Below are 22,017 nucleotides of genomic sequence, written 5' to 3'. Positions count from 1 at the left end.
ATCCTTTAGGTGAGTGTATATGGTTCTTTAATGTATTTGCATTGTACTAAAATAGATAAAATAGATATTTAATTTGATTTTATCAATCAATAAATTCCACTAGAAACAAACCTTGTTGTATTATTTTAATTTAATACTGTGAAGCTGCTTTGATACAATCTGTATTGTGAAAAGCGCTATACAAATATACTTGACTTGACTTAAAATGTGTTAATTTTCAATGGGCATATATGCGGCTGAAACAGGTAGCCTAGTGCATCCCAAAATTTTCAACATTAACATTTTAATATAACATAGTCATTATGGCTTGTAGGAAAAAGCTTTTTGGCTTTTTTTTTTTTTTGAGGTGGGGTAGTGCACTATAGGCCCCTGTGCCGCAGCCTAGGCTTTTGTCCTTCATTACATTACTTTTACTTTTATACTTTAATTAGGTTTGAAACCAGTACTTTTACTTGAGTAAAAAGCTTGAGTTGATACTTCAACTTCTACAGAAGTCTTTTTAAACCCTATTATCTAGGGCTGTAATCTCCCAGTCGATTAGTCGATGATTTGGTCGATACGTTCTGGCTCGACCAAAATTCTGATTGGTCGATTTTTTTGCCGCGGTCATTTCATCAGTTTTGCCGCATTCATTTTCATCAGGTGGAAAGCACTAATTGCTAATGGGGGTGTTTTCAGAGCACCCCTGTTTCACAGGTAACAATCTGTCTTCAGAACACCCCCCTTGGTTTCACTTCTTTTGGATTAGCCCAACCCACTGGAGAAGAGAGACAGATTGAAGAAAGTAGGCTACTAGAAGGTTTGCTGAATATTATTTAATTGTTAGAGCGTTTAATTCATAGTCATTCAGTCTTCTTCTACCATGTCAACAAAGACATCGGCAGTGTGGCAGCATTTTTTTTTTAAAGTTAATAGTCTATTCGTGTCTCAGCCGCGAAGCTGAGCTCCACAGAGCGGCTGCACAGAGTGGCTGAAATGATAGTGTCTGTCAAGTATATTTGTATAGCGCTTTTCACAATACAGATTGTATCAAAGCAGCTTCACAGTATTCAATTAAAATAATACATCAGTGTTTGTTTCTAGTGTAAAACGTCCACGTTTGGTAATGCTGATCAATAGCATTGTTGATTGATTAATTAAATTAAATTAAATTAAGCAAATTAAATTAAGTATCCCCAACTGAGCAAGCCAAAGGCAACAGTGGCAAGGAACCGAAAAACTCCATCAGGTGACCTAATGGAGAAATAAAAAACCTTGGGAGAACCCAGGCTCAGTCGTGGGCCAGTTCTCCTCTGGCGTTTATGAACTATAGAGACCGGATTTAACTGTAAGATTAAAAATATTATATGAATGCCTGGCTGAAAAGATGCGTCTTTAATCTAGTTTTAAACTGGGAGAGCGAGTCTGAGCAACGAACACTATCAGGAAGACTATTCCAGAGTTTTGGAGCTAAATGTGAAAATGCTCTTCCTCCTTTGGTGGATCTGGATATCCTAGGTATGACCAAAAGCCTTGAATTTAGTGATCTTAAAGAGCGCGATGGATTATAGGGCGATAGAAGATCCGTTAAATAGACTGGAGCTGGCAATATTTTACTCTTTTGTACGCTTGTGCTGTTTTTCTCTTCGCTCTTCTTTCCATGTTCTGCGCTTGCTTTCCCAAATGTTGCAGTTCGAGTTTCAGGTAAATTAGGGCGGGCTTAATTTAAATTTCAATGTAGGAAAAACCCTGTTAATACAACGTTCCTTACAAATCTGGTTTTGCTCAAGTTTCTCAAACCTCCCTTTACTCACCATTTGTTGATAACAAACAAAAAACATTTGTACCCATTTCATAGTTTAACTGTAGATCAAAAATGTGATGAAGTGCTTGAATGTTTCTAACCTGAATGTTCTCCAGCATCATGAATGAATGAAGAATAAACACCAACCTCTTTGTTCTTCAGGATCTTCAGTGTGTTTCATTCTGCAGGGTTCTGGATCACTCATGTTCTCACTGTCCTCTTTAATAAACTCAGTCTTTGCAGATTTCAGCTCTTCCTGATGCTCTGATGCTCGTCTTCACTTGTAGCTGATGGGAATTTACAGCATTTATTGGAGAATTACAGTGGGAGGAGCTTCACTGATGATGTAATTACAGTGAGAGGGGCTTCACTGGTGATGTAATTGCAGTGGGAGGAGCTAATCTGACAAAATAAAAAAATAATATCAGTTCCTGAATATGTTTTTATACTAAATATCACATCTAAGCCTTTATGTCTGTCTGAAATAAAGTAACTGATGTAGCCTATTCATGAATTTATAACTTATGCTATGGCTAACCAGAACACTCTCCTGCTTTTTCCATTACAATATCTCTAGAACAAAAAAAGTATATAAAACATCATAATGTCTTCCGAATATTGACAAAGGTCAGAAAAAAAACAGAAGAAAAAAAAAACAGTTGAAAGCAAGATCTAGAATGATCATCTTTATCAAGTATATTTAAATTCAGTAATTTCACTTAAATGGCAATGGAAATTACCTATTAATTGTCATTTAAGTGAAATTACTGAACTTAAATATATATATATATATATATATATATATATATATATATATATATATATATATATATATATATAATTATATTAATATAAATATAAAAATGATCATTCTCGAAGAAAATTTCAGATGGCACTCAGATGGTTGCATCTTAACTCTTCAAATGTATCTTTGTGAGCAACAAATAGGCTACAGTCTGCTGACACCAATGCAATGAGCTTTAAGTGTCAATTTACAGGAGATCTGAAGACATCAGCATAATAAATGAGGTGAAAACAGGAACTATTGTCATGAAATTAAGAGTGTTTTCAGCAGATCTGTTAATATTGATGAGCCTCAGACTATCAACACTCATTCAACAAGCCATTCAGGATCATCAGCAGATCATCTCACTTTATTCTGAGTGTTTGCTGTTAGAAACACATTATTTGAGTCAGGATACATGATAAAAGCCTGTGAAACTGCTCTATTGAAAGATAATACTGTTGGTTCTCACAACATGATAAAGATAAAACATAAAAAAATATAAAAAAAAAACACTAATGGCATTCATCTTATTTAACCACCTCATCTAAATAACTACAGCAGCAGCATCATGTCAATATCTAAATATATATTTTGATTTTGTAGTAACTACATTTATTGCACTAATGTTATTAGATTAAAACCGACAATGATCCTAAAAATTATAATCCTCATTAAGCTCAATGTGAAGTATTTAGACATATGTTCCAGTATATTAACAATATGGAGTAACACATTTAATTTGTTAAAGATCAAATAAAACGGCAGCATCAATTCCCCTCACAGATCTCAAACTTTAACTCTTGACATTCAGTAACAGTTCTCACTGCAAACATCGAGACAATCACACAAACGAACACAAAATCGCTCAGGTCTGAATGAACTCAACATATTCTCCTCATGCTCGCTGCTGTTGCACTAAATGTTTATTTCAGTAGGAAGACGCCAGAAAAGACGCACAAGTATCGCTGTGATCGATGAAAACAATACAGAAATGAGCCTGTCGCTTAATCAAACTGTATAAAGTGTGTGTGATGGAGTGTAAATATGAGAAATACCGTGAACTGCCCCTCTCCTCTTCTTCTTCTTCTTCTTCTTCGTTTGGTGTTTTATGGCGGTTGGCAAACCAACTTTCGGTGCATTACCGCCACCAACTGGACTGGAGTGTGAAGCACTAAAAAAACAATAAACAACTAAAAAAAGAATAAAAAAAAAATAAAAAAAAAATAAAAACTCTATCCCCTATACTTCAAATTCTCCAATCTACTCCTATTGTTTTAAGATACTTCATTATCGCACTATATATTTTTACTTGTACTACTTGCTTTTGCTGCCCTCCTCAGTTCATTTGAAGAATTAAAAAGTGCAAAAAAGTTTTGTCTATTAGTACATTAATGATTATAAATAGCTTGAAATTCCAGCTTCCGACAGCTCTGAGTACATGAGATTTATTTCTGATCAATGACATTAACAGTCCATTAGTGCATGGCTCACAGTTTCTACTTCTCCACATATGCTTGTTTTCCAACCATCCTTCCTAAACCTATATTTATATGGCTTTGAGGTTTTGAGGCAATTAAATTATGCATGTTAGGTGATTACATGAGCTGATTTAATGTTTGTATTTAGCAACCTTTGTGCTGAATATGTCTGTTGATAATAATAATAATAATAATAATAATATGTTTATTTTATATAGCGCCTTTCTGAGGACTCAAGGTCGCTTTACAATAATTGCAAATACACAAAACATAGAAACATGACATAGAGAGGATACATATAAACTGTGAAAGATAACATAGTAGAGGTATTGTACATATAAAATCAGAACATTCAGGGGTCAGGGAAACAAGGATTTGTTGTGGAATTGAATTCCAAAGAGTTGGCGCAGCGGTGCAAAAAGCCCTTCCACCAAATGATGATAGTTTGTGTCGTGGGATTTTCAACAGACCGGTATCAGATGATCTAAGTGTGCGGACAGGTGTGTATGTATGAGGTCAGAGATATAGTTTGGGGCAAGACCATGGAGTGCTTTGAATGTAATAAGGAGTATCTTGTACTGAATGCGATAGCGGATGGGTAACCAATGTAGACTGCGTAAGATGGGAGTAATGTGGGAAGATTTCTTAGTGTAAGTGAGGACTCTGGCGGCAGAATTCTGGATATATTGAATTTTATTTAATGATGAGTTTGGTAGGCCATAGAAAAGAGAATTGCAGTAGTCAAGCCGTGAACTGATGAAAGCATGAACTAGGGTCTCAGCATCACTGATGGTAAGAAATGAATGTAAGCGTGCAATATTGCGAAGGTGGAAGAAGGCAGATTTAGTGAGAGAGGAGATGTGAGGAAGAAAGGAAAGAGAGGAATCAAAGATTATACCCAGGTTTTTGACAGTGGTGGAAGGTTGAACCTGAACTCCAGCAATATTGAGATTGTCAACACAGACCCGGGATGTAGTTTGAGGTGAACCAATAAGAAGTAAATCTGTTTTGTCTGTGTTGAGTTTGAGAAAATTACTGGCCATCCAAGCATTTATTTCATCAATACAAGCTGATATGGAAAGTGTTGGGAAAGGAGAATTGCGTTGGGAATGGATGTATAGTTAGGTATCGTCTGCATAACAGTGGAATTTGAAGCCATGATGACGTATGATATCACCTAGTGGAAGCATGTAGATAATGAAGAGAAGAGGTCCAAGAACAGAACCCTGAGGAACACCGTGCAGGACAGAGGCAGAAGTGGACTTTGACTGGCGGATTGGAGATGTAATGCTGGCGATCAGACAGGTAGGAGGTGAACCAGGATAGGGCAGTTCCAGAAATACCAAGAGCAGAGAGTCGTGAAATGAGAATACTATGAGAGATTGTATCAAATGCAGAGGAAATGTCTAGGAGAATTGATGCAGCTGCCAACTTTTGAGTTTTGCTTGGAGTTAGAATTATGGAAATACTATACAATATACACAATATTTACATCGTACAATTTCGTTTTTTGTATTATTGCTTGACACAAATTTCATGATTTCAATTCAATTCTTGTGATTTGATTTAATATTGACTCATTTGGATAAATATTAGGTAGGCTACACAAGATAGGCGTTAATTTTTCTCAAGAAAAAAAAAAAACTCACCTAATGCTGTAAACATACAGAGAGCCATATCAGCTGGTAGTATTATTTAAGGTAAAAAAAAAAAAAACTCAAATTAAATATAATGCTTTTTTTAAATTATTATAATAACAACTTTATTTAATTATATAAGTAAAAATAGTAATATAGTACACATATTTAGCAAAATACTCTCTATAGCTCTTTTTGTCTAGCCAACTAACGTGCTATAGCCTATATTATGGTCATTAAATGGCTTTCCTGAGGTAAATGTTTTGTGACACAATTGTTCTCCAGCTGTTTTATTGACCCTTTCCGCAGTTGAAAAACACTGATTGATCGATATTATGTTTGAGAAATATACATTTCGGTAAGCCGTACTGTATCTTTCAACAGTGTTCATGTTTATTTACTATTAGCTAGTAGAGATGATGGGTTCTGCCGCTAGGGATCTGTCACGTCACATTTACAAGCGCCAAACGGTATTTATTGCTTGAATTTCTTAATAAAATCGAGAGAATCTGAGAGCTGAGATTTTTTTTTATATCATAAGTAACCTGCTCTGTCTAGTCCAGGGGTCTTCAACTAAAATCGCTTGAGGTCCAGTAAATGAACCCTCCTCACCAGCCGAGGTGAGGTATGCCGACAATTATATACCTAAAAATATGAATTGATGGGTTTAACTAGACTAAAGAAATGAGTGTAGATTAAACAAAAAAATTGTTCATTGAACAAAATATAATGTTATGGATAAACATGTTTTTCTTATGTATAAGCAGATTTAAGTAATCCTTCACAAAACTGATCTCATTTTAATGTTGTTCTGTTATGTCCTTCAAGCTGCTTTGGTACAAAATATCTGAATTCAACCAGCAACAATGTCTGACAAAAATATGATAAAGGAAACTGTGCAAAATGCCTTCATCTCTAAATATGCACTGAACATACATTAATTTCAACATTAACAACTTAAAAGGAAAACTAAAGTGTTTTTTTTTTTTTGGCTGAACTGAGATTAACAATCACAATCAATGAACGCAAACCTCCCTGTTCAAATAAATCAGAAATCTCATATCCCATTTTATCTTCATTTACATGTATTGTCTCTACTTAACTAAATGTATCTAATGTTGAACACTGCTCTCTTCAGTGCTTCAAGTTGCATTGGTAAAAGATAATCAGCAATATCATTAAGAATACAAACAGGCAAAAATAGTGCCACCACCAGTGTTGGAAAAATGAAAAAGTGCAAGAAACCCTTTATCTCTTATTTTGTACTGTTCCTTTAAGTCCATAAAAATGTAAATAACCTCTTATGAAATGTTAATAAAATTGTCTAAAATCCACTGTATTCTCAGTGAACACTCGTTGTTGGGCGGTGAATGAGTGAGAGAGGACCCGTGTAGATCGCTCATACTGGGCTTTGAGCTCATTTATTTTCCGTGCCCTCACCTTGCTTCAAAGTGTCTTATGGTGCGTTCAAGTCCTCCTGGGAAGTTCGTACGTACGAGGTGGGAAGTCGTGCTTATAACGGCATGTGCGTTCAAGTCACTTTCGTCGGAGCAAAATGGCGGAGTACTTTCTCTTAATTAATTACACAAAAATACAGTAAGATTCTTAAACTCTTGTTCTAGAAAATGAAGAACAAAGAAATGTGCATCAGGTGTACTTTGTATTTTTATGTTTTTAATTAATTTATGAAGCCACTGCCAACACATTGTTACATGTTGCATTGTTATATTATAATACTATCATATTCTGTGTTGGCGATTAGCTAACTGAGCTGTTAATAGAAAAGCCTGACAATATCACAGCTAAATACCTTTACGTATTGTGTATTCCGCCATGTTAATCACTGACACGCCCCCAACTCGTAAAGATCGGAGCTTAGAGAAAATCCCGAGCTCCCCACTTGTATTTACGACATTGTGGTGGCGTTCAAGTGCGTTCAACTCGTAAATCCGATCTATACGAGATGACTTGAACGCACCATTAGTTTAGCTTCGTAATGACGTTTAATGTTTCCACTTTTGACACTTTTGCTCAGACTCAGAGCAAACGAGACACACAGGCCTCGTACAGCTCGATGCAGGAAGAATAAATGCGTATTTTTCCACCTATTCATCTCGGAATATGTTTTCAGCGTCAACTTTAGTAATTTTTGAAAATGCCATTGTTTTTCACTCACTGAAAGTTTTATCTATCTGCGTTTTTCACTCACTGAAAGTTTCATCTGTCTGCGCGCTCTCTGCTCTCTTCACTGCTCGCATGACTACGCACGTCTGAACAGCATAGTAACTGTAGTATCAACCATAGCAACCCGTTGCGCTGTAGGACCCAAACGGCTCTTCTGAACTGACTTTGATGTGCCTGAAATAAATGTGATTTAATTAGAAAATAGCGGCATTTATTTCATTATGTCAAAAGGCTTCGCGGTCCGTATGGACGCATTTTGCGGTTAGGACCGGAGTCCGCCAGTTGGTGACCCCTGATCTAGTCTGACGGTCTCCGTGTCCTCTTTGCTTTGCGATTTTTCTGTGCGTGAGAAAATGGATGTGTGGCGTGAGAGCGTGTCAAAAGTGTCAATCGCGTGAGTCTCACGGTGAACGTGTGACAGTTGGCAGCTCTGGTTGATGTATTATTCTACATGATCAGTTAAATAATCATTAAAATACACTAAAATACAGGATGTGCTCTATCAGCATAATTCTTCCTGTTTTGTGCTTCATTTAAAAAAAAAATCCTTTCACATTTAGTAACTGGACTGGAGTCACTTCAGTTCTAAAATAGTACTAATTGAATGCTACTAGTTAATATTGGAATCTGCGTGGCCCTCATTGGCTGCCGGGGTGTCCCGTTTGCTCATGCGTCGGAGGCCGACGACGTCACCGCTTGCTTGCGCCGTTTTTTCCCTCATGGAGTTTCAGCGTCGAGTCTTCTGAGGTGAGGAGAGCAGTTCACGGAATTTCTCATATTTACACAACCATCAAACACACTTTATACAGTTTTATTAAAGGAGAACTCCGGTCAATTTTAACATTGAGCTCATTTTTTTTTTTGTAAATTTGGAGTGCTGTCAGTACAGAGAACAACTACAAAAATCAGTGTTTCCTACACCGTGTTATCCTCTTTTTAAAATTTGCACCCTCTTGACTTCAATGGGGCAAGTTTTAAACCTGCTTTTAGCCTCTTAACATCCTTGATGTGTCATTACAAGTGCACCAGCCATGTGAGTGATTCCTTCAGAGTGAACACGGGTGAATCTGACTGCAGTAGATGTGAAAGATATTAATAAAAGTTACGTTAATTCAGCCAGCGCACATACCTGTGTTTACATCCTGTTTTCGGTCGAAGTCCAAAGTAGTCGATTGTCGAGTTCATGCGCGTGATCATAGGTAACTAAACCTATGCCTTTCCTTAGTAGGAAAAAAAATACTATGGAAGTCAATGGGGTCCATCAACTGTTTGGTTACAGACATTTTTGCAAAATATCTTCTTTTGTGTTCAGCAGAAAAAAGAAATTCATACAGGTTTGGAACAACTTGAGGGTGAGTAAATGATGACAGAATTTTCATTTTTGGGTGAACTATCCCTTTAAGTATATTTTATTTACCTTCAGTGATACAATATTAAATATACTGCAACTGTTGTAGAATCAATTATCATCTTACATGACAGATTGGATTACCACTGGACTAACCTAAACTTTCTTCTTCTGTCTGCAGCCTTGAAGCAACAACAGCAGCACCGGCGGTGCTGTAGACAGTGTGGCTGATGGCCGTGTTCTTCTCGTCTTCTTGTATATAGTTGTAAATGTTTAAGTTGTTGTATATAGTTGTAGATATGAGAATGTTTTCTAAATGAATTTGCTGCTTCATGTATATAGTTGTCAATATAGAAATGTTTAAAAAAAAAAATTTTTATGTAACAAAGATGAAATTAATGCTTTTTGTAGAGCTTGGAATACCGAATCACAAAACGTTGTAAAATAAGGGTGAAGATATTGTTCAATACATGGTTTTTCTATTGCAGTCTAAAGAACAAGTTTTTTTTTAAAAATGGATATACAGTTTATATTAAATAATTAAGGGGCAAAGACAAAACCAGTTCAATTTAATTGACTTTATTTTTCCGCCAACCTCTCCAACAGCAAAAAAAAAGCAGTTGGACCTCTCTCTGGCCTCTGCTTCCCTCCTCTCATCTGCCTCCCTCTGGTATTTAATATCCTCCTTAAGTAGCTGTAGGATTGGATCCTCTCGCTCCCTTCTCCTCTGTGCCCTGCTCTCTCTTTGCTGCTGTCTCTCACTCTCTCCTCCTCCTCTTCCTCGCCTCTCCCTTCATCTACCTCTTGAGCCGCTTTTCCACCGAAATTACCCGGAACAATTTGTCCCAGGAACTTTTTCCCAGGAACCTTTTTTGCCCCAGACCGGTTGCTTTCTGCGTTTACACCGCGATCTAAAGTACCGGGAAGGTAAACTGCGCGCAACTGCTCCTCCCAGTCTGCGACGGACAGTAATCAGTTTTGAGCGCCACATTTATAAGTATGGAGGAGATTCAAACTGTGCTGCAGTTATTGGTTTACTAACGATGTAATTAACATAAAATAGACGAGCACTGATACTAAAGCGTGTTCAGAAAGCTCGTATGGTTATAAAATTAGACAAGGTATGTTGTGAGATGACTGGGACGAACGCGCAAAAATGTCCTTTTGCGCAAATACGCTTAAAAAAAAGCCTGAACCCCGTCTATCAATCATAAATAGTGACAGTCTTGTAGCTAAATAGTTGTTTGTTACCAACCTCAATGCGCTATTTCAATCCTGTTATAGTAAATTTGTAACATGGTTTGCCTTGCAATAGATGACAATGTGTAAACATAATGACTTAATATTAAAAGCTGTGGCAGAAAAGAGACGAGCACTGATAAAGCGTGTTCAGAGCTCGTAATGCTAACGTTAGATATAAAATTGTATGTTATCAGCTATTGCGGACATTGGCCGTGAGATGGCTGTGACGAACGCGCAGAAAGTTTCCTCTTCCACAAATACCCAAATAATAAAGCCTGAAACTCGTCGCCAGTCCCCCAGTTTTTTTTTATTAAATTCCATATTTGCAGACAGACAACTTTACTGCATGAAGCCACTTTTTAAAAGGGAGGTTAAAAATAAAGAAAATGCTGCGTGGAGTCATCCAACCAAAATGCGGCGTGAACACAACCAATCAGCTTGTGCAGCGCACAAGTCCCACCCCTGAAAGTTCCTGAACTTTGAAAAAGTACTACCTCATGAGCAGGGACTATCGGAGGGGGAAATATTTACCCGGAACTTCATTTAGACCCTGGTTCCTGCGGTGTAAACACATCGAGTACCAGCCCAAAGTTCCTAGTTCCTGGGGAAAGTTCCTGCGGTGGAAACGCGGCTTTGTACAGTGCTTGGCCCTGGTTTTTACATTACATACATTTTTTTTCCCCAGGATTCTTTGATGAATAGGAAGTTCAAAAGAACAGCATTTGTTTGAAATAGAATCTTTTGTAACATTCTAAATGTATTTACTGTCACTTTGATCAAATTAATTATTCCTTGATAAATAAAAGTATTGATTTCTTTCCTCCAAAAAAATAAAAATAAAATTCTCACTGACCCCAAACTTTTGAATGGTAGTGTATTAGTACTATTGTACACTACCCTGCATATACTTACTGGAAGCAGGCCCAAGTCTGTCAGATTAACATTCAAGGCTTACTTCAAAAATCACAAGTTACATTAAAATGTGGATAAACAATTATTTCCATACTTGTCTCCCACCTTGTACTTGGTTTTTAAATTGTCCAACTCTTTTTTTTGCCTGGGCGTGGGAAACCCTCCCTTCGAGCCCCATCTTCTCCAAAATAAGCCTATGTGAATGACGGGGGGAGAAATAAAAAGAAGATTACACAGCTATCACTTCTGAAAATTAAATAATTTGCTTCTCACCAATATCCGTTCGCCGCGGTGTCTCTCCCCCCGGTAAACAGCTGTTTTTTTTCTACACGGAGACGAATGAACGCCTCCGTTTGTTCCTTGGTCCCTGTTAAAAAAGACGAGAAAGCTATGAATAACGCTGTGAATGGTATAATATTAACGTTAAATTACTTTGGACAACTTAACTAAGTTAGTTATTTACAAAAGAAATGCCGTGACGGCTAACAATTGTGAAATGACAGGTCCGGTTCAGTTAGCCATCAATAACGTAATTTGTATAATTTATAATATCAATACGGTAGTAATCTGTACTTTTTAATACAAAAAAATGTTTAAGTAATTTGTAAATATACGTTACTTACATTTGAAAGCATATTGCCCCGTTGCCGCTCCGACTCCGCTAACATCTGACATTTTGTATTTTTGAACAAGATAGCAAAGCTGCGCGCATAGGATTGTGGGTGATTTGAGAGCGCGAAGAGCGCGAAGGCTACACATATGCATCCTTTCCTGTGTATGGGATATTTTTCGAACGAAGGACGCAGTCCTTGGTTGAAATTCCGAGGATCCTCGACATTGGAACAGTCCTTCGACGGATGTCGATGACGTAGCATCCTCGAAATTCTGGCTTCCGAGGATCCTTCCTTGACATTGAGAAATGGCTATTATGTAGAATTCTGTCACTTTAATGCTTCCTGATATTAAATCTAAGATAATTAAAATTACAGTAATATATGCAAATACTGTTATTTTATTTTTTTACATAGTAGAACTCGATAAACAGAAAGTTCTTCAAGTTTCCTCTTCCCCTTCCTTCCTTCGACACTGTAATGTGCCCACACTTCAGAAGGAGCAATTTTTCTCATCATTCGCCGCACCGTTTCCCCAAAGTTTGGTCCTCCAATTGTAGAAAGATATTTAACCTGAATTTAAATTAAATGCTCTAAGTCAAATAATATGCATATACACATTACAGATCAGCTGTATTTTGTAAAATAAAACATCAAAACATTCTTAACCGTTTTTTTTTTTTTTTGAACTCATCCACCCTCAGCTTCTCCTCAAATGAAAGAAAGTCAGATAACTGACCAATAGCTAGAATAGGGTTCTCTGGCCCTGTATCTTCCTCTCTTGCCTGCAGTAGTCGGCGAAATACTAGAGAATGCTCTTCCTGCTTTGCGATTATTTTATCCAGCTTCATGAGGACATTTAACTGGAAATCTGTTATATCATTTAAGTTTGTAAGAACATCTGCTGATAAGGTTGATTAAAAATATGACACAATACTTACTGTTATTTGAAGTACAGTTTTGCCCTTTTGCATTAAAGTCATCTGAAAGAAAAGCAATTTTTGTATATGAATAAAAAAACACACAAATATTTACTTAAAAGGGTAGTACTCTGCTCAAAAATCATTTACTCAGCCTCATGCTGTGGCAGATGTATATGCCTTTCCTTTTTTTTCAGATGAACTCAAACTAAGATTTAAAAAAAAAAAAAAAAAAAAAAAAAAAAAAAAAAACATCTCTGTGAGTCCATATAGTGCCAATGTACAGGACCCATAAAGGTGACGCTTCAAAAACCACTCAAACTTTTACCCCAACGGTAATTCACATGACCCCAGCTGATGGATCAGTATCTTCTGAAGCAAAATGATGTGTGTAAGAGAAAAATACTTTAAAGTTGTTGTTTTTTTCTAAAGAAAAAACTGTTTGTGTACTACAAAAGAAAGAAAACATCTGGGACAGGAAGAGTAGATGAGATAATTTTTCATTTTTAGGTGTGGATTACCCATTTATACATTACTTACATGACTGATTTTGTCTTCCATTATCTGGGTGATGTCCACCATTGACAGCCCCTGCTGCTGATTCTAGGCACACACACACACGATTTCATTAAAGGGATAGTTCAACCAACAAATGAACTTTCTGTCATCATTTACTTGCCCTCAAGTTGTTCCAAACCTGTATGAATTTCTTTCTTCTGTTGAACACAAAAGAAGATTCCTCTCTGTCTCCTCTCCACCAGTAAGCTGGTGTGTGGTGGGCGTTCTGGCGCAATATGGCTGCCGTCGCATCATCCAAGTGGATGCTGCACATTGGTGGTGGTTGAGGAGATTCCCCCATTCTATGTAAAGCGCTTTGAGTGCAGAGAAAAGCGCAATATAAATGTAATTATTATTATTATTATAATAATAATAATAATAATAATAATAATTAAGATATTCTGAAGATTGCTGATAACCAAACTGTTTTGGGTCCCCATTGACTTCCATAGTATTTCTATTCCTCAGAATATCTTCTTTTGTGTTCATCAGAAGAAAAAAACTCATACAGATTTGGAACAACTTGAGAAGAGTAAATGTTGACAGAAAGTTCATTTTTGGGTGAACTGACCCTTTAACAGATGTGAAACCACCAGTGCTCCGTCATGATCAAGTTGCAAAGTGTCATGCTTTTTCATTTTAAAAAGATGTAACATACTGTATTGGTGTTGATCAGCATTTGAATTATGTCCGTGACTCCACTCTTGCTGCTACAAAAAAAGAAATTATATTTATATTATTGTTCTAAAATTGTTATGATGATGCAAGGAGATGAACCCAAATGCAGACAGTGTGCAAGTGAACTACGTTTATTACAGAAAAACAGGGAAAACAAAACCCACGAGGGGGCAAAACAAGACAGGATCGACTATATAAGACTAACAAGACTAGACTAAGACTCAGACTGAAAACTGAACAATAAACTAACAGCTAAGACAGGATCAAACTCTTCACAAGACTTTCAACAGGTTACTCACGTTTGGTTTTCACATAAAGAATGACAATGAACCAACACAGGACAGCAAACACAAGGGGATTAAATAGGGAGAAACTAATGAGGGAAACAGGTGACAAGGGTAAAGCAATGATGACTAAACGAGGATAACAAGGGGGGCGGGGCAAGGAACGAGACAACACAAGCACATGGCCAGCAAAAGGCCATGGCTGCGTTCCAAACCGCATACTCAATGAGTAGGTACTTAATTTCAATGAGTACTTACTTAACGAGCGCTAAAAGAGTAGGTACTTAATAGCCAAATCTCGTTGAGTATGAATGCGAACCGGACATCTGCCATGTTGACGTTATCATGTGACCTACGACGCGTTATCACACGCGCAACAACTTAAAAGATTCGAACGGACACGTTTAATTCATCTATCTGTAAATATCTTGATATTGATTAAACTTGCTCATTTTGTGGTCTTTTTGAAGAAACTGCTGCCCATTTATTTTGTGAATACATTTAGGGTTGATTTAAGTTATTTTATTTAACCTTACTAATGTGAACTACCGTTTTATCCTTAACGATGTTATTTATTTTTATTACGAAATCCCAAAATTGTCATCTCTTGAATATGTTGTTAATTTTTTATATCCAAATATTTTCATCCACAAGCAAAAGTGGCTAACTGCTTTATTTTTTCCTCTTTTTCTTGTTGAATTTAACTGTCGTTTCATCTCTCAGGCCTATAAATAACAAAAAATGCTTTTTTTAATGTATTATAATGAATTATTTAAGAAAATATATATTAAGATATTCAACCTTGTAGGTTCTTTTTTCCTATGTAAAAAATCTCATATTATGTATGCAAACCAATTATATATATATATATATATATATATATATATATATTGGGTTTGCATACATAATGAGATTTTTTACAGATCTCATAACATCAGTAACTCGACAGCCCTACCTAGAACGGGTTTCCTCAGCGTTTGTAATGTCTGCACAAAGGGCAGCTGTGCGAAGATTCGCCTTTGGAGGAAAACTGTTGATTTTATACTCGAAAATTTTAAGTATCATTAATATTAAAAATGAATATTACCTCAGAATGAATTGCATTTCTATCCCACCCCAAAACATACAATAATAACAACGATAAATGCTGACCAATACTTAATTATATGACTTTTTACTGAAAATTATATAATTCAATAAAACAAACAAATTGTAATGTATGTCATATGACATAGCTATGCATGATTGAATACACTCTAGATGTGTATATAATGAACATATCTACATCTTCTTTCAAACAATTAAATCAAACATTAATTAAATAATTATATTTTATTTACTGACAACAATGAGAAATATTAATAAATTAGTAAAAGAATGAATGAAAGTCCATCACACAATAAACAAATGCATATACAAGTCAACACATGAAACAAGCTTTATTCAAACTACAATCATTTATGTAGACTACAGGCACTGAACCCCACATCCTTCTGCCGTCTCAACACAGCGGTTCCCATTCTGCAACTTTATTCTGATGAATCAGCTGACCGCCAGAGGTGAGCCGTTCCCTTGTAGCGGAGGTTGTTGCGTGATGTGTTGTGCTTCACAATCTGAGGCAAGTGGAGTGATGGAGGGACCATCTCCAGGATTCAGCTCTGGGCTCCTCATCCTCAGTGCTCACACCAGCCCGCTGACATTTCAGATCCTACAAAATGCACAAATATAACACAAAAGCAGTCATTTTAACCACACAATGTCATTTGATTTCAGTATTATCTAGAAGACAAAAACACTTTTTTTCCACAAATGCCGCCATCATCTTCCCTTGCAGGTCCTGCTCCACCACAAAAGCTGTGCGGCAAATGCACAGAAATCAAGAATCAGAAAAGTGCTGTAATAGCTCTGTTTGAAATTACAATAATTAAAATAAACTACAACTTAAGATTTAAATAGTTGTTATTCATTTCTGTAGTATACTCACTCAAAGCCTTCATGAGCCACTCTCCACCGGATAAACACACATCAGTTCATCTGACCCTGTAACATCCAGACAAGATCCACGTTACCTCTGTGATTTATGAACTCAACACTACATTTACATGTTGAGGTTGTTTTAACTTTTTATCCAACATAAATGTTCCTCAATTTATCAACAGTAATGGACAAATAAAATAGATAACTTATGTTTAACGCTAGTTACTTTATAGATTTGTTCTACATAATAGCACACATTTCACTCAGATGTCTATTTCATGTTGTGATATTTCAAGATTTTCCTGTCAGATGTAAATAGACATTTAAAATAAGCGTCTTTGATGTATGGTTTGTTTATGTAAATCCACTTTAGAGACGTAACTTACGTGTCTTTACTGGAGCTCCCCTGTTAGCTAACGTTGTATACAATAAAACGTGTTTTTACAGCAAAATCACAACTATACTACACTGTGTAACGTCTTTACACCTTCAACAATTCAACAGTTTACTCTACAGTAGTTCAACACATGCAATTTTGACAAAAGGAACTGTGTTTACTCACATTTGAAAGCACCCGCGTCGCCGATCTCTGCGCTGTTTGATAATGACGTATCCTCTCGCGTGGCCTCCTGGGATAGAAGAGTATCCATCGGATGAGCACTCAAAAATCTGGCCGGAAGAAGTAAGCCATCCGGGAACTTCTCGCCTACTCTTTTATGAATACTGATGTTTCGAACGTACTGCTTCCTTCACGTACTGTTTTCGCCTACTATATAGTAGGAAAGTAGGCATATTGGAACGCACTTAAGTCCGAATCTCGCGATAATTCGTACGTCACCCAGGTTATTCTCGCCTACTCTTTTGGATTCGTACATACTTTTTCGCTCGCCTACTCTTTTTCCCATACTAAATAGTAGGGAAGTATGCGGTTTGGAACGCAGCACATGTGTGTGAACATAAAACATGGGTCTGTCATGATTCTGCCACAAGACAAGAGAAAAATCAAGAACAAGATGGCAGAATCATGACAAAAATAGTGTTATGATTCTATTTCATTAACATTTGCATATTTAAATACATTTTTAATTTGTAAAGATAATAGTTGCTTTCATACATCAAACCTAGTAAATTGCTAAAGAAAAAAAATTACTTGGTTTCATTGTTCTTGGTGGAGAGGGCAGGGTTGGTCTTTTTGCTGGTGGTATGGTGTTGATATTACCTAAAAAAAAATCACTTTTATTGAATTTAAATCTGCCATAGTAATTACCTAATTAACTAAAAAGAAATGTGAACTCATGCATACTGTCTTCAATATCTGTGATATCACTATCTGACTCTAAAAGATGTAGTGGTGGTCTCTTCAGTCTGATTGGCCTTTTCTCGGTGATGGAGGAATCGGAGAGTTCGGGACATGAGGAGGTTTCAGCTTTTCTCATGAGCTTAATGGCTGTTATGTAGTCAACTAAATAAATAAGTGTGTTAGTTGATATGAAAATGACAACAATTTTTTTTTTTTTATAAAATACACTGCCTGGACAAAAAATAAATAAATAGCAGTTCTTTTAACCCTAAAAGATGGAGTGTAGGCCTATAACTTTTCATTTCTTAAACAACAATGTCGGAAGACATATTATGGCCATATTTCAGGATGAAGATGTCAAGATCAATCAGGCTCAGATAGTGAAAGAATGGCATGAAGAATCATTTTCACACATAAATTGTGAAAATGATTCTTCCAAGATTCGCCATCTTGGTAACATCCAAGATGGCGCCGCGGATGGCTGCCTCGGTGTGGAGCTCTCCAGTCATTGTGTTGTTTTTGTTCGTTTGTTCTGCGTTTAGTCATTCTTTTCCTATCAGTTTCACCAAAGACGAACTTCTGGACATTAGGAAACACACACCAGACAAGTTTTTTACAGATTTTGATTACTCAGACGTTTTACTGGACATTCTCGTTGGAGGGGCAGCGGTGTTGTTAAAACGCGCGGTCAGACGCAAACGCGGGAAGCGCGCCGGCGCGCTGGTTAAACTCCGCGAGCGCGGCCTCCGCACTGCACTACCCAGTATTCATCTTGCGAATCTCCGATCTCTTCCTAACAAAATGGACGAACTTCTTCTCCTCACCCGCACTAACAAGGATTTTTTAAACTCCGCTGCTCTGTGCTTCACTGAAACCTGGCTGAGTGAAGCCATACCGGACAACGCACTACATCTGCCGGGCTTCCAGCTGTTCCGAGTGGATCGCATCGCGGAACTAACGGGGAAAACGAGAGGTGGTGGATTGTGTTTCTACATTAACGAAAGTTGGTGTTCAGATGTAACAACACTGAAGAAGATGTGCTCTCCTAATTTAGAGGCGCATTTCATAAACTGTAAACCTTTCTACTCGCCGCGGGAGTTTTCCTCATTCATTCTCGCGAATGTTTACATTCCTCCAGACTCGTGTGTGAGCGCGGCGCTACAACAGCTGGCTGAACATATAGCTGAAATGGAACAAAGGTACCCAGACTCTCTTTTAATCATTCTTGGGGATTTTAACAAAGCAAATCTCTCCCGTGAACTGCCAAAATACAGACAGCATGTTACATGTCCTACCAGAGACAGTAATATATTGGACCACTGTTACACCACGATAAAGAATGCGTATCACTCCGTCCCACGGGCAGCTTTGGGGCTCTCTGATCACTGTTTGGTTCATCTTATACCGACCTACAGGCAGAAACTGAAATCAGCTAAACCTGAATTAAGGACTGTAAAAAGATGGACCAACGAAGCAGAGCAGGATCTACAGGCCTGCTTCGATTGCACTGATTGGACTGTTTTTGAAGATGCAGCCACCGATCTGGATGAGCTCACAGATACTGTAACATCATATATCAGTTTCTGTGAGGATACATGCATTCCTACCAGGACATTCTTATCATTCACTAATGATAAACCATGGTTTACTGGGAAACTCAAACAGCTTCGTCATGCCAAAGAGGATGCTTACAGAAGTGGGGATAAAATCTTGTATAACCAGGCCAGAAACAAACTGACAAAGGAGATCAGAGTTGCTAAAAGAAGCTACTCTGAAAAGCTGAAAAACCAGTTTTCAGCCAACGACCCGGCATCAGTCTGGAGAGGCCTGAGGAACATCACCAACTACAAATCACCATCCCCCCCATCTGTGGAGAATCAACAACTGGCTGACACTCTCAATGCATTCTATTGCAGGTTTGAGAAGCCCAGACTCACACCTCACACCCGCCCTGATGTGCACTTCACACATCCACCATCACCTCCTGCAACCCCTCTCCTCCCCCCTTCTGCCATCCAACCTGAGCTTAAGGTCTGTGTGGAGGACGTGAGCAGAGTCTTCAAAAAACAGAAGACTAGGAAAGCTTCAGGCCCAGACGGCATCTCATCTGCTTGTCTAAAAGCCTGTGCTGACCAACTGGCCCCAGTCTTCACGCAGATCTTCAACAGATCATTGGAGCAGTGTGAAGTTCCCTGCTGCTTCAAACGCTCCACTATCATTCCGGTTCCCAAAAAAACTAAAATCACTGGACTTAATGACTACAGACCTGTCGCTCTCACGTCTGTGGTCATGAAGTCGTTTGAAAGACTGGTGTTGGCCTATCTGAAGGACATCACTGGACCCCTGATGGATCCCCTTCAGTTTGCTTACAGAGCAAACAGGTCTGTGGATGATGCAGTCAACATGGGACTGCACTATATCCTGCAACATCTTGACAGACCTGGGACTTATGCACGGATCTTATTTGTGGACTTCAGTTCGGCCTTCAATACCATCATCCCTGATCTTCTCACAGCCAAACTGACTCAGCTCTCCATGCCATCCACAATCTGTCAGTGGATCTCCAGCTTCCTGACGGACCGGCAGCAGCTAGTGAGACTGGGGAAACTCACATCCAGGACCCTCACCATCAGCACTGGCGCCCCCCAAGGGTGCGTTCTCTCCCCACTGCTCTTCTCCCTGTACACTAATGACTGCACTTCTAAAGACCCCTCTGTCAAGCTCCTGAAATTTGCAGACTACACCACTGTCATCGGTCTCATCCAAAATGGTGACGAGTCTGCTTACAGACTGGGGGTTGAACAGCTGGCTGTCTGGTGCAGTTATAACAACCTTGAGCTGAACACGCTCAAAACAGTGGAGATGATCGTGGACTTCAGGAGAAACACCCCAGCACTCCCCCCTCTCACCATCATGAACAGCACTGTGGAAGCAGTGGAGTCATTCAGGTTCCTGGGCTCTACCATCTCCCAGGACCTGAAGTGGGCAAATCACATTGACTCCATTGTGAAAAAGGCCCAGCAGAGACTGTACTTCCTTCGCCAGCTGAAGAAGTTCAATCTGCCACAGGAGCTGCTGATCCAGTTCTACTCAGCCGTCATTGAGTCTGTTTTAAGCACTTCCATCACTGTCTGGTTTGGTTCAGCTACCAAATCGGACATCAGGAGACTACAACGGACAGTCCGGACTGCAGAGAGGATTATTGGTGCCCCCCTGCCAACCCTCCAGGACCTGTACTCTTCCAGAGTGAGGAAGAGAGCAGGTAAAATCATCACGGACTCCACTCACCCTGGACACCCCCTGTTTGAACTGTTACCGTCAGGACGGCGACACAGATCACTGGCCACAAGAACATCCAGGCACAGGAACAGTTTCTTCCCACAGGCCATTTCCCTTCTGAACACTTAACATGCCCCCCAAAGCATATGCCTGTAAGTGCAATACTCCCACTGTCTAGTGCAATAAACTCAGGTGATATTTATATCTATATTATTCATACTACTCAAAATACTGTAAATATGTTTATAATCTGTAACATGCGCTAGACTCCCACTGTCTAGTGTAATATTCTCTAATTCAGGTGATATTTATATTTATATTATTCATACTACTCAAAATACTGTAAATATGTTCATAATCTGTAAATGTTTATTCAGACTAAACCCAACTGTGACCCTACTTTTTTACTTTTATACTATTTTTATTTATTTTTTATATATTTTTATTCTTAGAATTTGTATTACTATGTTCTTGTTGTATTTGTATTTGTATATGTGCACTGGAAGCTTCAGTACCAAGAAAAATTCCTTGTGGGTGCAAGCACACTTGGCAATAAAGCTCTTTCTGATTCTGATTCTGATTCTTCTGAAATTGGCACCTGAGTCCAGACATTAAATTAATTGAAATCCTTTGGGATTTGGGAGAATTTACAGAGTGCTGGACTCTTGCATTGTCAATACAAGATCTTGACCAAAAATGTATGCACCTCTTAAATGAAATAACATAACATTTATTTCCATCAAGAGGTGCATACATTTTTGTTTTTTTAAGAAATGAAAAGCTACACACTCCATTTTTTAAGGTTAAAATAACTGTTGCCAAACATTTAACCAGATTCATTTTAAAAGTTTAAAGGAGGGCGCGACCCAAAAAGTTTGAGAACCACTGAGTTAATATATTAATAGACTAAATATAAATAGTGAGTTCTTCATTCGAAGGCACTGTAATTAAGTGTTACTGTTTAATTAGCTCATATGTAAAAAGTTAGATAACGCTTTGTTAACAACTTATTAACTGTTAATAGTTCTCAATTTAGATT

The 22,017-nt window shown here is 37.9% G+C and overlaps 1 protein-coding gene across 6 annotated transcripts in view; it reads right to left on the bottom strand.

The window, feature by feature from the left end:
* LOC308690762 (uncharacterized protein) overlaps positions 1–22,017 on the bottom strand; it is an 80,002-nt gene that overhangs the window by 7,109 nt on the left and 50,876 nt on the right. For 2 of the 6 annotated variants that reach the window (XM_081365442.1, XM_081365444.1), the window contains exon 2: positions 1,931–2,121. In XM_081365442.1, coding sequence (XP_081221568.1) covers positions 1,931–1,988 — 58 coding nt within the window. In that variant the 5' untranslated portion in view covers positions 1,989–2,121. Of the gene's footprint in view, positions 1–1,930; positions 2,186–3,625; positions 3,679–22,017 lie in introns of those variants that run through there. The other 4 variants (XM_081365443.1, XM_081365441.1, XM_081365445.1 and 1 more) reach the window with 4 other exon arrangements.

Source organism: Scardinius erythrophthalmus (genome assembly GCF_964197995.2).
Source record: "Scardinius erythrophthalmus genome assembly, chromosome: 1".
In the NCBI taxonomy this organism is placed as follows: Eukaryota; Metazoa; Chordata; class Actinopteri; order Cypriniformes; family Leuciscidae; genus Scardinius; species Scardinius erythrophthalmus.
The sequence above is the reverse complement of the archived record's forward strand: the minus strand, read 5'-3'. Positions and strand labels throughout refer to the sequence as shown.